This window comes from Brassica rapa, chromosome A06 (genome assembly GCF_000309985.2).
Source record: "Brassica rapa cultivar Chiifu-401-42 chromosome A06, CAAS_Brap_v3.01, whole genome shotgun sequence".
NCBI lineage: Eukaryota > Viridiplantae > Streptophyta > Magnoliopsida > Brassicales > Brassicaceae > Brassica > Brassica rapa.
The window spans coordinates 7,938,855-7,954,868 of NC_024800.2; the positions used below are offsets into that span (position 1 = coordinate 7,938,855).

At 32.9% G+C, this 16,014-nt stretch overlaps 2 protein-coding genes across 2 annotated transcripts; one reads left to right on the plus strand and one right to left on the minus strand.

The window, feature by feature from the left end:
* Positions 1 to 2,717: 2,717 nt before the first annotated feature.
* LOC103872727 (E3 ubiquitin-protein ligase RNF185) lies at positions 2,718 to 5,782 on the minus strand. The gene is made up of 2 exons (XM_009151158.2): positions 4,234 to 5,782; positions 2,718 to 3,633 (listed from the first exon to the last, which is right to left on the minus strand). The coding sequence occupies exon 2, from the start codon at positions 3,598 to 3,600 to the stop codon at positions 2,917 to 2,919; it is 684 nt and encodes a 227-aa protein (XP_009149406.1). The 5' UTR covers positions 3,601 to 3,633; positions 4,234 to 5,782; the 3' UTR covers positions 2,718 to 2,916.
* An 8,721-nt stretch (positions 5,783 to 14,503) lies between these two features.
* LOC103872728 (pathogenesis-related protein 5) lies at positions 14,504 to 15,679 on the plus strand. The gene is made up of 2 exons (XM_009151159.3): positions 14,504 to 14,646; positions 14,810 to 15,679. Exons 1-2 carry the CDS (start codon positions 14,592 to 14,594, stop codon positions 15,493 to 15,495), a joined length of 741 nt encoding a protein of 246 aa, XP_009149407.1. The 5' UTR covers positions 14,504 to 14,591; the 3' UTR covers positions 15,496 to 15,679.
* The last annotated feature ends 335 nt before the right edge of the window (positions 15,680 to 16,014 follow it).

A 16,014-nucleotide genomic window follows, 5' to 3' on the forward strand; every position in this document is an offset into this window, starting at 1 on the left:
CGCTTGTGTCTACACAGGAAAGGGTTCAGATGGCAGTTTGGTATACCTCTTGTTATATGTAGACGACATGCTTCTAGCGGCTAAAGACGTGAAAGATGTGAAGAAGCTTAAAGAGCAGCTGGAGTCAAGTTTCGAAATGAAGGATCTAGGACCAGCACGAAAGATTTTAGGCATGGACATCTATAGAGACAGAAGCAAAGGTGTTCTAAGGTTGGGACAAACTGACTACATCAGAAAGGTGGTCTCAAACTTTAGAATGGAAGGAGCAAAGAGCTCTCTCACACCAATGGGAGCTCATTTTAAACTCTCTGCAGTAAAAGAGCGAGAGGAAGGCATTGATACTGAGGTAATCCCATATCTGTCTGCAGTGGGAAGCATCATGTATGCGATGATTGGTTCTCGGCCTGACCTCGCATATGCAGTTGGTTTGGTCAGCCGGTTCATGAGTAGACCTGGGGAGATTCATTGGGAAGCAGTGAAATGGCTACTCAGATATATGAAGGGTTCAGCAGAAGTTCAACTGGTCTTCACCAGAGAGAAGGAGTTCAAAGTCCAAGGTTACTGTGATTCCGACTTCGCAGGCGATAGAGACAAGAGTAGATCTCTATCTGGATATATTTTCACAATTGGAGGTAATGTGGTGAGTTGGAGATCGAGTCTCCAACCAGTGGTAGCTCTGTCAACAACTGAAGCAGAGTATATCTCGTTAACGGAAGCTGTGAAGGAAGCCATATGGCTTAAGGGTCTGCTTAAGGAGTTGGGAATTACGCAGGGACCAGTTCAAGTTTGGTGTGACTCCCAAAGTGCTATTTGTTTGTCCAAGAACGCAGTGTTCCATGAACGCACAAAGCACATGAGGGTCAAATATGATTTCATACGAGATATCATCGATGAAGGGGAGATTGAAGTGGTGAAGATACATACGAGCAGGAACCCGGCTGATATTTTGACGAAAGTGGTTCCGGTGAGTAAGTTCAATGCAGCGTTGAGCTTGCTCAAGGTCATTAAAGCTTAAATGCTTGACTGCGCCAGACGGTATAAGTCTAGAAGGTGAATCCACAGCAGAGAACAAAGGGGTACTAGAAGAGCAAGTACGAGATGGAAGTTTCAAGCTTAGCTCAAGGAGGAGTATGTTGGTGAGTGATCTAATCTTGTAACAATGGGTTAGTTATTAGCTTGTTACTCGGGTAGTTAGAGTTAGTTAAGTTTGGTTGAACCGGTTAGGTGTTATATCCGGTTTAGCTTAATTGATTCAGAGAGACTTGTAAACCCCCTTGGTTATATAAAAGGGGATGAGAGATAGAGTAACAAGAGAGACGTTAGCTAAAAACAGAAAGAGAGAAAAGACGACTTGTGTAGCTCCGGTGATCTTCATCTTCTCCGTTTTGGAGAGGTGCCTTTGTTCTAGTGGATTTGCTAGACTGAGTCTGGCCCCAGGGATTAGTACTCCACATCGGAGTGATACCCTGGGTAAACAATCGGATCTGTGTCGTTCTTGTATGCTTTCTTTAGAGTATCTTTAGCTATAGCGTTCTTGAGAGTTGAGAGGATCACACGAGTGTCTCAACCGATCGAAGTAGACTTCTGATTCATCTCGAATCAGAGGCGTTCCGCACAACAGCGTCATATATGACACATTAAACATAGAGACGATCGTAATAATAAATAAGCATGTGTCATGAGTGCATGAATAGAAGGCTTTTAGTTAATATATGTTCATGTATCTATGCAATATACATATGTATCTGAATTTTTGAAGATAGAATAAAACTCTATAGTATATGACTGGCGACAAATATAGTGTAGCTTTTGGTTTTGTATGTGTATGAACTCTGACAGAAAATTGAAAATATAACATCAAATGTAGATTTCCAATAACATTATAGGATATGTATACATGCGCTTCCAAGAGTCCATAAGCCATAACTTCAGTCTTCTTCTGAATTGTTAGATCGGTACATATCCCACTTCCTAATACTTAAAAAACTTGGATGCATTAACTTCATGTGAATTGAATATCTGTATGTGTATCCATTCGGTCCCATACTTGTTTTACGTAAGCAAAATTTACAACGGCGCATGCATGTGTTTGATAGATAAAGCTTGACATAATATTAACATAGTACTCAAAAAGATTTTATACATATATATATATATATATATATATGATTGCATGGTGCACATCTAATACCGCAAGAAACAAGTTAAATGATCACATATATAAACTCATGTACTATTTTTTAGGAAGAAAAACTAAAATCTGGATAGAACTATGGGTATATTTCCTCAAATATCTAGATAAAATTCATATGTTTACAAGTGTTAAAATGTTAATAAATATAGTGACGATGTAAGCAAATAATTATGAGAACAAATCATAGTAGAACAAGTTAAAACCTTTCTACCGCCCAGTTCTTCTGGTAGCTAGCTACTACCAAGTAATAAGGAGCATCTTGTGTCTTGTCTTCCAAAGCTAACACTAGAGAATATCTACTTGCTGTAAGAACGTAGCCAACAATGGGAAGAAGACAAAGCAAACTGGAAGACAATCTCTTGACCAACAAGAAGACAATGTGCAGACAATGATGCAGATTGAACTATCACTAGATTCATACTATAGCCTCAAATTCAAGATCTTTCAATACAATACGAGGCTCCAAGAACGTGTTTGCCAAAAAAAGCCGACCAATAATTCAATATAAGCCAGCACCATGACATAACGGTAAATTATGATCCGATTTTAACATTATAAGAATATAAACACCAGCAAGAGAAGCCAGCAGGTATTACTAACATATGAACAATTTTGCTAAGCACAAGATTACAAATCAAATCATAGCACAATTTTCCCGGGTTTTATATAATCCGATCTCAAATAAACAACTGAAAGCAAAGTTGTCTAATCGATTTTCCTCACTAGCTTAAGATGAGGGAAAACACAACGACCATAAAAACAAAGCAAAGCAATGCCTTCAAGTGATAGTCTTGTTGTCCTTGTCGCCCCGTGTACCGTTGATAACTATGCATATGCGAGTGTCCTCCATGGAAAGGGTTCGAAAACCCGTGAGGGAAACTACCAGAAGCAGCAGCAGCAGCTCCATACATGGCTGCATCAGGGAACCCATGGAAATGGAGGTTGAACAACGAAGGTATCAAACCTCCAAACGCTGCAGGCAACGTAACGTTCCCGAACCGAGCACTCGCCACCGGAGCTGCAAAACCTCCCATGAACCCTCCAAAACCGTGATGACCAAAACCATGATTAGGCTCAGGTGGTTGCGCTGTTTCGGGTCTCTGTCCCGATGGACGGTTCGGCACTTGGATTCCAGGAATGGACTTGGACCTAGGATCGGTAGATGATTTGCCTCTACCGTACAGAGGAACCAACCTGTCTTCTTGGATCACTGCTTTGCAAACGGGACATTCACTTGAGGTTGAGTGGAGATGGAGCCATTTGTATAGGCAAGGCCAACAGAACAAGTGACCACAGAGAGTCACAATGGGGTCTTGAGCCAAGTCAAAGCAGATGTTACATTCAAAGTTACTCGAATCATCGCTGTTTGTATTGTTGCCGCTAGAACAAGAAGGTACATCAGACATGATTCACCGGACAAATCTCTGATTCTCTAACTCCTACAATAACATTAATCTCATAATAATTTGAGTTAAGTTAAAACAAACATAGATAATTTAATAAAAGACTACTACTTTATTTAACTAATCAACAATTCGCATCAGAGAAAGATTGTATACGATTTCATTTTTTGTTACTGAATAACTCAAATTTACTTTGATCAATATATATATATATATTATTTTTACACTAACCTAATGATTTGTTTTTCGAAAGTTATGTATATTGATTTTGTAACATCAATTTAAATCACTAAAATGACTTGCCCAAAATAAAAACACAATTCTCATGGATTCAGTAAACAATTAATTGCTGGATCGTTAAAGCTTCATAAGGATTCAATAAACCTCCAGATCTCTCTTTTAAACCACTAAAACCTCCGGTTTTATATTCCGGCGATTATAATAACCAAACTAATACCGGAATCAAACCAAACCAAGCAAATCACTAAGCATAAACAAGAAATTCAAGAACTAAGACATGAACAAAACCAGAACTGCTTGAAAGCCCTTTTACAAAAAAAAAAAAAAAAAAAAACGAGAACTGGAACAATTTGAAACGAAGTAATGATCAGAATATATATATATATATATACGTACCGATTGATTAAAGAGTTCGATCACGGCGATGAAGGGATCGAAGACTGATCGCAATCCCGCGAGGAGCAAAGTTCGCTTAAGGGCTAAGATTGGCCGGAGACAGGGAGGGGACCATACCAACCATGGAAAAATCTTTTGACAATTATTTAACTGACCTGTTTTTTAATCTATTTTGTTGTCTTTTTAATTTTTACTTAATTGGCGTGTCGTAGTGGTCCCCAGATACACGTGAACACATGTGTACACGTGACTTTGAACTAGTGGTTATTTGAAGTCAACTATGTCTTGTTGATCGTTGGCTAGGTAGGTCTATAAACGATCTAGTTAAAAGTTATTTCTGAGGTCATGTATCTACCAGTTAGTGTATTATTACCGTCGCACGAGGCGGCTTAAAGGCTTTTTAAATTCAATTTTTAACCGCGTTGGTTTTGACTTTTTACTATCCTGAACTTCAAGTGCAAAATTTCTGATCAGTGATCATTACTCTGGTTCGACCTTATAAGGTATTATCCTATACTATGTATTCTACAGCTTATATCGATTGTATACATGTAAATGGAGTGGTATAGGAGTACACGAGTCTGTATAGAGTATAAATACTATCATTGTACATTGTAGTTGAATTAATGAGAATGAGTTTATTTTACTCATATAAGGATCCTTTATTGGCCATCTCTTGACAATTGCCCTTGAGTGACGTCGGTGAGAATGTGATCCTATTCGAAAACCAGAGAATCTCCCACATGAAACTTTTTATTCTCACGGAACCTAGAACCTATAGGTAAAGATTGTACTGGCTAACATCAAATCCATAGAAGAAGTACTACAAAACTCTTTTTTTTTTTTTTTTTTTTTTTTTGTAAAAACTCTTTTTATTTCTGCTTAGACAAAACTCTCTTCTTATGACCTTTTTGTGTGGAGATGCAATCTATGATTTGAAGCTTAACCACGCTGCCCTTCTTTCGTTGAAAATGTATCCAGAACTAATCCTTAGAAAAGCTTCAGCTCTATGTTGGACAAGTTCCATTGGTAAAAGTGCCTGATGGACTAATTTTTTTTAAAACGGGGTTTCGTTTGAATTGTGAAAAAAGTGTGTTGCATTATTTAGAAACAAGAGGTGATAAATTTTCTGATTTGGTCGGTGAAGGAAGTATTTTTACAATTACTTAGAAATAAGATCCTATGAATGAGCGAGTATACGTAATTTTTTTTTTTTTTTTGACTAATGAAAGGTTATGAAATAGGTAAGCAACTAGTAGTACTAACTAATTTAATACCGAGACTCAGCAGTGAGAGGTCTTCTAGAATTTCGGAAAGTTTATTTAAGGGTTACGTAATAAACACGGCACTAATCAATCAATGATCATAAATTATTTTGCCTACACTTTTTGCAAGTTTCCTAGGCATTCATATGTGTATCCGGGGAATTTATGGGATAGTCTGTAGCATGCTAAAATTCTTCCTACCCGTCTTGGAACGAATTTAATGTAGTTAAAACAGTATACAGTATATATATACTCCATAACTAGGGTCGGCCCGCCCTACGGGAGGGATATTAGTTAATATGATATTCACTAAATGTTCTAGTTGAAATTTGTTTTAAGATTCAAGAATTTGATTATCTGTTATGTCTTACTTATTAGTATACGGTGGTATAGTTGTTTTTCGATTATTCTTGCTTTTGAATTGGATCAAATTAACTAATTGTCCAGCTCATAATTATAGATATACAAATGTGGATTTGTGATAAAGTTTGATGACAATACTATTTTTTTTAATTATTATTCATACTGGAGTGTGCATGTGTCAGAAAGATGTCTATAACAACTTTTATGCTTTTGTGTATGGATTTTAAATATATATTATTTTGTATAATGCATACTTGCTCTACAACATTTGCTTGTAGACTAAAAAAATTGTTTTCTATATTTTTAAAAGAGAAAATATTTAGTTTAGAATATAACATGGACATATGTATTGACTATATATATAAGTTGGGTGTTATTTTAAAATGACATATGTATAGAGATTTTTCAACTATTACTTCACTGGCATAAAACATTTATAACTGTAAATACCTTCTTTTAAAAGCAAAACTAATAAAAGCGTGTACAACAAATGTATTTTGATATATATTATATACATCAAGTTATAAAGGTTGGAAACATTGCAAAACTGTTTGGAGCAAAGTTTTTAACTTCACGATCTTCATCTTGACGTCAGTTCAGTGTCGGTCCTGGCCACAAGCAGAAGAAGTATGGGCTTCCAGCTGACACGATAATAAGTATTTTCGCGGCCACATATTTATAAAAAGTGACTTTAGCCTAGTGGTTCTAAGAGAAATTACCAGTGCTAGAGGTGATGGATTCGATTACTCTTAACTGCATTCATTTATTTTGGCCCTAAATATAAAATGGGACACGTGTCACTCCCAGAACGCACGAACTGATGACGTGGCTTCACGGGAGAGAGGCGAACATCCCCCTACACATTAAAAGAGAAGTCACTTTAGTGATTTCTGCTGACATGGCATTAATATAGAGCTTCTCAGAAAAATTGTTATAATTCTATTGGTCGATTTTTTGAATTTTATTTTTCATTTATTTTAATCAATAGCTTATGTAGACAAGCCCAAAACTATTCTCGATTTCGTTAAGCCCATATATAGCTAGGGAATAATAATTATCGATTTAGTTTAGTCTTGGGTACCCGTTCGGGTTCGGGTCGGGTATTTTAGATTTTCGGATATTTCGGTATAGAGATGTAGAACCCGTTTGGGTATTTCTGTACTTCGGATCGGGTTTGGGTATTTTTAGTTCGGATTCGGTTATTTCAGATCGGGTTCAGATATTTAGATTTTGAAAAAAAAAATTAAAATTTTCATTTCTCAAGTTTCTTATATTTAAAAATATAACTTTCAGTTAACTAATTTTTTATTTTTAATAGATTGAATGGTTTATAGATTTGGACATAACATTTTAAAACTAAAAAGATATTAATTTAGTTATTTTTTTTTAATTTTGGATGTAACTTTTTGTTAATTTTTGAAATAAAAAAACTTGACATGCATTTTAAGTGAGTAACAAAACATTTTTTTCCGTAATTGTATGTATATCATATGAACTTAAAGTATGTGTAGTATCAATATAAATATTTTATATAAAATGAGAGATGTAAACTAGAAATATAAGGTTAATTATACATATGTTCGGTTATCTTCGGATACCCATTCGGGTTCGGGTATTATCCGTTCGGGTTCGGGTATCCAATCTCTCCTTATTCAATACCCGTTCGGGTATTTTGCTACTTCGATTCGGATTTCAGTTCGGTTTTTCGAATCGGGTTCGGGTGCCACTTTGGATATCGGGTAAAGTGCACACCCCTACTAATTAGGTTGTTTGTTTTTAATAACTTAGCTTTCTAATATGAATTACTTGCGCAAGTTGAAATCATTAAATATGCAAATAACTTATTGACAAAATTTGTTTTTAATAACTTACATTTCTAATATGGATTACTTGCGCAAGTTGAAATCATTAAATATGCAAATCACTTATTCACAATATGGATTACTTGCGCAAGTTGAAATCATTAAATTTTATCGATTTAGTTTACCCTTGGGCAAGATTTAGAATTAAGACAAATATTAAAAACTTTCCTTATTATTCAACGGTAAACTTGCGCATGTTGATATCATATTTATTATATTGCTTACAAAATATTTTAATGTTTTTAATTAGGTTGTTTGTTTTTAATAACTTACCTTTTTAATATGGATTACTTGCGCAAGTTAAAATCATATCATATGCAAATCATTTTTTGACAATACACATTTAATATCTTTCTTTAAACGATTTCATTATTTATTGTGCGTCATTAATATGAGAAATAAATCGACTGTATATATATAGGAGACACCCAAAATTTTAAAATACAAACATTCTCTTTTCATTCTTTAAAGTAATATTCACAAATCTCTCCTCTCATACTATTAAGGTATTAAGACGATCTTGCTTGTGTGCTAAGAAAAATGTGTTTAGACGCAAAGGCTCCTCATCTTTAGAACCCTGAACTCAACTCTTTATGTCTTGTCTCCAAAAAGCATGTCTGGTCTATTTTTTTCATGTGTTGAATACTGGTAACGACAATATGGTCTTCCTTTTTTTATATGTAAACCAGGTCGTGAGAGTGATAGTGATCCAGAAGACCTTGAACATGCTGAGAAGCTTCGCCAAGTTAAAGCAGTTCTTGAAGAGGTTCTTTAATACTTTCTCTTTTTTTGTTGAATATAGTCCGGGGAAAGTATTAGAATTGTATTGTTAGTAATACTATCTTCTATCATTTTTTTGTTGAATATACTATTTTATAAGTAAGTTAGCATTATGCATTTTTTATTTAATTCATGAGGTCATTTTCTCACAGCAGAGAATCTTTTGGAATGGCGCAGGAAGAAAATTTCTCAGGGATATACAGGAAGGTTCAACTGAAGCCGCTGAAGTGGAATGGTGAAGGCGAAGAAGAAAGACCCGTAGAGGCCCTTATGATTCTTAAATACGGCGGTGTTCTAACTCACGCTGGTAGAAAACAGGTGTTTACATACTCTACCATTTAATTTGTCATTGTTATATATATATATTGTTTTCCAAATATGGAAGAATTGTTTAAGTTATTGATGTTTGTTTCATCTGCATGCAGGCAGAAGAGCTTGGTAGATATAATTTTTTGTAGGTTTCTAACTGAATTTGCTTTCTTTATCGTGTACTTCATAATTTATATTATTTATGGATAATATTTCGATTTCTATTATATTTTCTTTTAATATGTCTACATAAATGTTTGTTTATTATTTATGGAAAAATAATATTATTCACCTAAAATAAAGAATTACAACACATATACAATACAATTCTAATTAATGATAATATAAAATCTGTTACTTCTAAAACTATACACTATTTATTCCATTTTTTTAATGAAAGAATCTTCGTAAACACACAAAATATTTTGTAACGTTGCAATTATACATACATACAATATCTGTCTCTTCATACTGACGTTACTGTGTTCCCTTTCGTGAGGTACGGGCCGAGAGGGAACACATGGTACGGGCCGGTTATGTTTTTGTGCCTACACAGGGTGCGGGCCGGTCACCTAGTTTCTTTATATATATAGATTTTGTAGAGAAGGTAATTAAAAGGGTAAGAAAAACAAAATTATCTTTTCAACTATTAAATCTTGCTTTACCTTCAATGGTCTTTTTTCTTCCACACTTTACCTTGAATGGTTAAGTAGTACAGTATTATGTAAGTTCAAATATAATGTCAGAATCATGTAACCTATCACGTATTACAAGCCCATATATTAGTGTATTTCTTTCTTATTATTCATAAATAAATAAATAGGAAAATTGCCAGGGAAAAATGCAAAACAAGATTTTCTTTTAAAGACAAGTCAATTCATTTAATGAAAGAGAGACTTCTTGTACAAGAGAATTCTACTAGAAAAAGTTGTCCACACATTTACATAAAATTGGGAAAACTGTTTTTTAGGCCAAAAATATCGTAACTATGTTCCATTAGACTAATCTAATATATTTAATATTCTATTAGGCTAATTATTTTTAAAATAACAATAATACCCCTTAATTTCAATATAAATTCGAAATTACAATTAACAAAACATTTGTTAAATATTAAAATATAATAAATAATTTAAGTAATTAAAGTAAAAAAATTAAAAATCCTCAAATAAAAAAAAACATAAACCTACACTTTATGTCCCACGAATTTTTTATTTTCATTTTTTTCTGAAAAATCATTTTTTCATATATGAAAACTGAATCTTTTCAAAACGATTTTTTATTTTTATTTTTATTTTTTCTGAAAAATCATTTTTTCATATATGAAAACTGAATATTTTCAAAATGATTTTTTTTTTCATTTTTTTCTGAAAAAATCATATTTTTCATATATGGAAACTGAATATTTTCAAATATTTTCTTCCCATATTTTTTGGAACTGATTATTATTATCCGTAGAATGTAGTAAATCGGTAGAACTCTGTTTCTACGGGTTTTTAGATTTATACTCCCTCTGCTCATAAAAGTAGGATTTTCTAGATTTATTTTTTGTTTCAAAATGATAGAATTTCTAAAATTTTAAGGCATTTTTAGTAGTTAATGTTGAAAAGTTGTATATTTTTAAGAAACATTTATTGAAAATATTTGAATTGGTTGAATACTATTGGTTGATATTTATTAGAAAATGTATAGTAAAATAAATAATAAATTCAATTGTAAAAAAATAATTGTTTCCTTAATATGTGTGAATACTCTAGAAACAATTTCTTTCGGAAACATAGGGAGTATTAATGTGTAGATTTTGATTTCTACAGGTTTTAGATTTACAGTAAATCTGTAGAACTAGTTTTTTAAAAGTTGTTAGATTTATAGTAATGTGTAGATTTTGATTTCTACATGTTTTATATTTATAGTTATCTGTATATTCCAATTTCTACAGATTTTAGAGCAATAGGTTAAGCGCGGAATGTGTATTATAAATATTTTTAGAGTACTATTATTTATGTAGATCATGTATTCTAAACATAGTAGATTCAATGAAAAAAATGAATTTCATTTTCTACTTCGTAGAATGCCAATTCTATTTTATGTAGAACATAATTTGAAATTATGATTTAAACATTTTTAAAATTAAAAAAAATCTCACTAAGTTTATATGGATATTTCATCAGTAATTACTATTTTCCAAGAAAAATTAGTTTGTAAAACTATTATTTGATTTATTTTCAAAAATACTAAAAGACATTAGAAGCAAAAGTGGTACAAAATATGAATTAGCCTAATGAAACATAATTATCATTTTTTTGGTCTAAAAAAACAATTTCCCTATAAAATTTAGGTCTATTTAGCTAGAAATCAAAATTCAGCATGGTAATTGCAGATCTATGCAAACTTTTTAATAATTGGCGAACCATGACAATTTTTCATGAGTTGCCAATTATCTCCTTTATCCACACCTTGCTCGTTACCTGCTACCCGGGTTGCTCGCAAATAATTAAATTTGTATTCAAAACGCAATACACTTAGCGAAACCGGCTACATTCTTTTACAACTATGATATTAGTTATTGCAACCGGATGTATCTATAAAAATTAAAGAGAGAAGAGTTTTGATATATTTTACAAGTAACCTGCAACCGGCAGTTATGACTATTTATTAGTTTTATTTTTGAACCTATTGAAAAAGTAAATAAGTGTACAAAATCGGTTATATTTTTCCAAATTGGTGAGAGAAGAGTTGTAAGATATTTTTAGAGAGGAGAAGTGAAGAGAAGAGGAGAAGATATTTTCGGTGAGGATAAGATATTTTCGAAGAGGAGAAACCGTCGTTGCCTATACATAAAAACCGGGTACAACTAATAGAAACCGGATTTGAGTATATACATAAAAACCATGTACAAAGTATAGAAACCGGATTCGAGTATAATTGTCTGAATATTATTTTTGTCGACTTACAGGGACTTCGTTAGGTGAACCCGGTGGAGATGAGTAATGGCTGAGATTTGCCAATATTTTTTCTCTTATCTTACGATTTTCGTAGTCACCTACTCCCTAGGTTGTTTGGAGGAACCAGGAATTGAATCTGAAACTTTTTTTTTCATTGGGAGAAAAAAAATCAAAAGCAAAAATGAAAAAAAAGAAACAAACTTTGCTTGAAGAAAACATAAGAAACAGAACACATGTTCGTTATTACACACATGAAAGAAACGATAAAGGTTGTTGTAATAAGGAGAGAAAAGAGACCAATTTTAATGGCGGTGACTCGGAATCCACATGATTTTAGGATGAGACCGATGCTACTTGCCGTACTCGTACTCATCTACTCCCGTAGGTTATTTGGAGGAACTGAGAATTGAGACCGATTCGGGGAATAATATTATTACAGATCCCTTTGGTTTTTTTGCATAAAAGAGAAAGAAAGTCTTAATTCTTTGCATTATTGACACTTTTTGTGTGCAACCGTCTGTTTTAAGTAATCACGTCTCACGTGTAACAGATACTGTACTTTGCTTTTCCTGTAGAAATAAGGACTGTCTTGGTATTACCTAAAAATATACAGTATCTTATCCATCTACCTAATTATCTCCTATATTTTTGCTATCTAGTGCAAATCCCCAAAAATTTAAGATTTTTATTGATAATTCAGTACAGATTTTTTTTTTAATTGGAATACGTAATGAATACTAGTATTTTGACGTACGTGGAAAATAAAAAACGTAAAATGACAAAAACAGAAAGCGAAATAAACTCGTACAAGAAAATTCAAGTTTGTGTCGTGTGTTTTGGATCTTTGAATTAATACATGATCAAGATAGTAGAAAAGTAATCACCAATTGAAAGTTGCCATATCTACCAGTTTTCCGTTCACCTCGCATATCCCAAAACATCAGTTAGGAAAAGACACACCGATTAGACCGGAACCAAGAAAATCATAGTTCAAAAGTTTGTTATTGAAAATACTAAAACTAAAGGACAGATGAATCGTATATACATATTTACGTTTCTCATGCACAGCTTAACATGGAAAATAATTTATATTGTCACTTAGAATCTTTCGAAAAAAATGATATGAAAATTGGCTCTAGCAAACAAAATGATATGAAAATTGGCTCTAACAAACAAATACACCATAACAAAAAGACTATTCAAACTACAGACCGGGGCGTACCTAGGACCTAGGTGATAGATGGGGAAAATGCCACATACAAAAGTTATATATTTTTCTATTTATGTTACTGAAAATCCAGGAAGTCAAATGGTTTAATCTTGAACCCCTATGGCTATTAATCTTTAGTTAAAAACGTCTTTTAGTATGATGTGTTATATTTGCTAGTTCCGCCCCTGCTTACAGACAAAAAAATTTGTATACTCGTATGTCTTTGTCAAGTCTCCCTAACTTGAGTTACAAAAGTCGTCTATATCGTCTTCTCAATTTATTTTTGATTATGTCCGTTAATTGTGATTTTAACTCTGTATGTACATTGGCCAAACAATTTAACTATGAGGTATTTATTTCAACTTTTTTGCATCTTACAATTTGATGCATTTGTTTGTACAAAATAAAATTAGGATTACTAGACCATATATATATATTAATAATATTCAGTGTTATATATATTATCTTTTTAAAACATAAACCTCTCAATGTTAACTAGAGTTAAATTATATATATATATAAATATATATATATATATAATCTGATATAACTTTTAAAGATAGTCGCTAGTTTAATAACCATGATAAAATTTTAAAGTTAGCTAGTGTGTTTCTAGTTTAAAAATATATATTTAAAATTAAATTAAATGCAAAGTAACCAACTACAAAAACAAAAATAAGTAAAATTGAATATAATATGTGCTAGCCGGTTTTATGTAGTTTGATTTTTGGTATATCCATATCTTTTATATTTTCTTTTAACTTTTCATATTTTTAATTTGGTTTGAATTCTATTTTTTTTATCTCTCGTTTATGTATGGCGAAAGTAACTAGTTGTAACCGTATTAAATAGTTGTATTACTTCGTAATACTCTTATTATGAATATACACATTATTCAGTTTGACCCAAAATTTATAATAAACTTGATTCATTTAAATCTTAATTCAAATAGACCCAGATCTCTTAATTTTATAGCGTTCTAAGATCTGGTAATTTTATATTACAACTGAAACGCTATTATATGCAATAAAATTATTTATTATTATATAGAATTCCATAATTATTTACTAATTACAATAAAAACATTTAAAATTATTTCACATATTTCATTTTAAAATTTAACGAAAATAGATTATATGTAAAGAACAAATCCTTTTGTTTCAGATTCTAAACCTACAAAAATGAATGATAATGTGGAATTGACAGACAAAACTATTTCAATCCACCTTTCTTTCTTTTTTCTGAAAATATACCTTTTATTGTTTCATCAATATTTACAGAAAGACATAGCATTGATCTATTTTACTATAAATATAAAAATGAAAATGCTATTTGAACAAATATATATTGAAATAAACTGCACAACTATTATAAAATTAAACTATTTTATAAAACAACAAAAACATTGGAATAATCAATTTGTATTCTGTATATTCTTTATAGGAAAAACCAGTTACAACCAATATTCACGTCACCCCTTATGAATTTTATAAAAATATTATTTTGAAAATGATAAAATTCAGTCGGTAGCACACTTGAAGGTTTACTATAAATAGAGGGATCCGTGCCATTAACTTTCGTTCATCATAACATACACATTCGATTAATACTTGAGAGATTAAAAATGGCGAATTTCTCTGGTTCACACCTTCTTTTCTTCTCCTTCATCATCGCTACAGGTATACACCACAAATACATACATTTTGTTCTCTTCTAACTATTCCAATAAATCATTGTTCTTATTAGATCTCCACAATAGTTTTCACAACGACATTTTATTTCATGCAGAAAAATGATAAAATCTAATTTAATCTAACTAACTTCGATTGCTTATTTTGCAAGGGACACTATCCGTTGTCTCCGGCACCGTCTTTACCATCGTGAACAGCTGCAGTTTCAACGTCTGGCCAGGCGTCCTCACTGGAAACGGCGCACAACTCAACGACGGCGGGTTTCTCTTAACCCCTGGAGCTTCCGTCGACTTAACCGCACCCGCGGGATGGTCCGGCCGCATATGGGGCCGAACAGGCTGCAACTTCGATGGCTCAGGCGCCGGAAGATGCCTCACCGGAGACTGCGGTAACAAACTAAAATGCGCGGGCGCAGGAGGAGTTCCACCGGTCACACTCGCCGAGTTCACAATCGGCAACGGCGGCGGACAGGACTTCTACGACGTCAGCCTCGTCGACGGCTACAACGTCCAGATGGGAATCACGACGCGAGACGGATCAGGCGATTGCCAAAACGTTGGATGCGTTTCGGACCTGAACGGGAGCTGTCCGAACGAACTACGCGTTATGGACGGAGGAAACGTTGTGGCATGTAAGAGCGCTTGTGCGGCGTTTAACAAACCGGAATATTGTTGCACCGGTGCGTTCGATAAGCCGGAGACTTGTCCGCCGACGGATTACTCGAGGATATTCAAAGCAGCTTGCCCTAAAGCCTACAGCTACGCATACGACGACGCTTCGAGCACTTTTACTTGCACCAACGCTAATTACTCCGTCGTTTTCTGTCCCAGATCATAGATACATACATGCATACATTATCATTTATCACACCATAATTATCATTATCATCGAGTAAAATTACAGTGGAGTCGCTGGATGTAATAAGAGCTTTTGCGGAATGAGATAAATTCCGCAGGCTGACATTATAGTTAATAATAAAGATACAGAATAAAATTTATGAAAAAAATCGTGTGATTAGCTATTTTTCTGTGGAATGACAGCATAAGTTCATACTTACCAACATAAACATGTCTAATATTTAGAACTTGAATGATTTTAGTATTTTACTCACCAATAAACGCAAAATATCTTAATAAATCATAATTATATTAATTAATAATATGGTATATATTTTCCTTGTACATAACAACAAGAAAAGCCTATTAAAATTCCAAATACAATCGGGTTTCTTATGTTATTATATTCCGTATGTTCCTAAATATAAGATGTTTAAAAAAAAATTGATGTTTCAATAATATGTATGAGGTTCTAATATTTCTAGATAATTTTAAATTTATCAAAAACTATGTAACCAAT

Excerpts from the sequence above, each read along its gene's own strand:
- LOC103872727 (XM_009151158.2), bottom strand. The coding sequence starts at position 3,600 with ATGTCTGATGTACCTTCTTGTTCTAGCGGCAACAATACAAACAGCGAT.
- LOC103872728 (XM_009151159.3), top strand. The coding sequence starts at position 14,592 with ATGGCGAATTTCTCTGGTTCACACCTTCTTTTCTTCTCCTTCATCATC. Across the intron at positions 14,647-14,809 it reads CTCCTTCATCATCGCTACAG|GGACACTATCCGTTGTCTCC; the intron begins GTATACACCACA and ends TTATTTTGCAAG.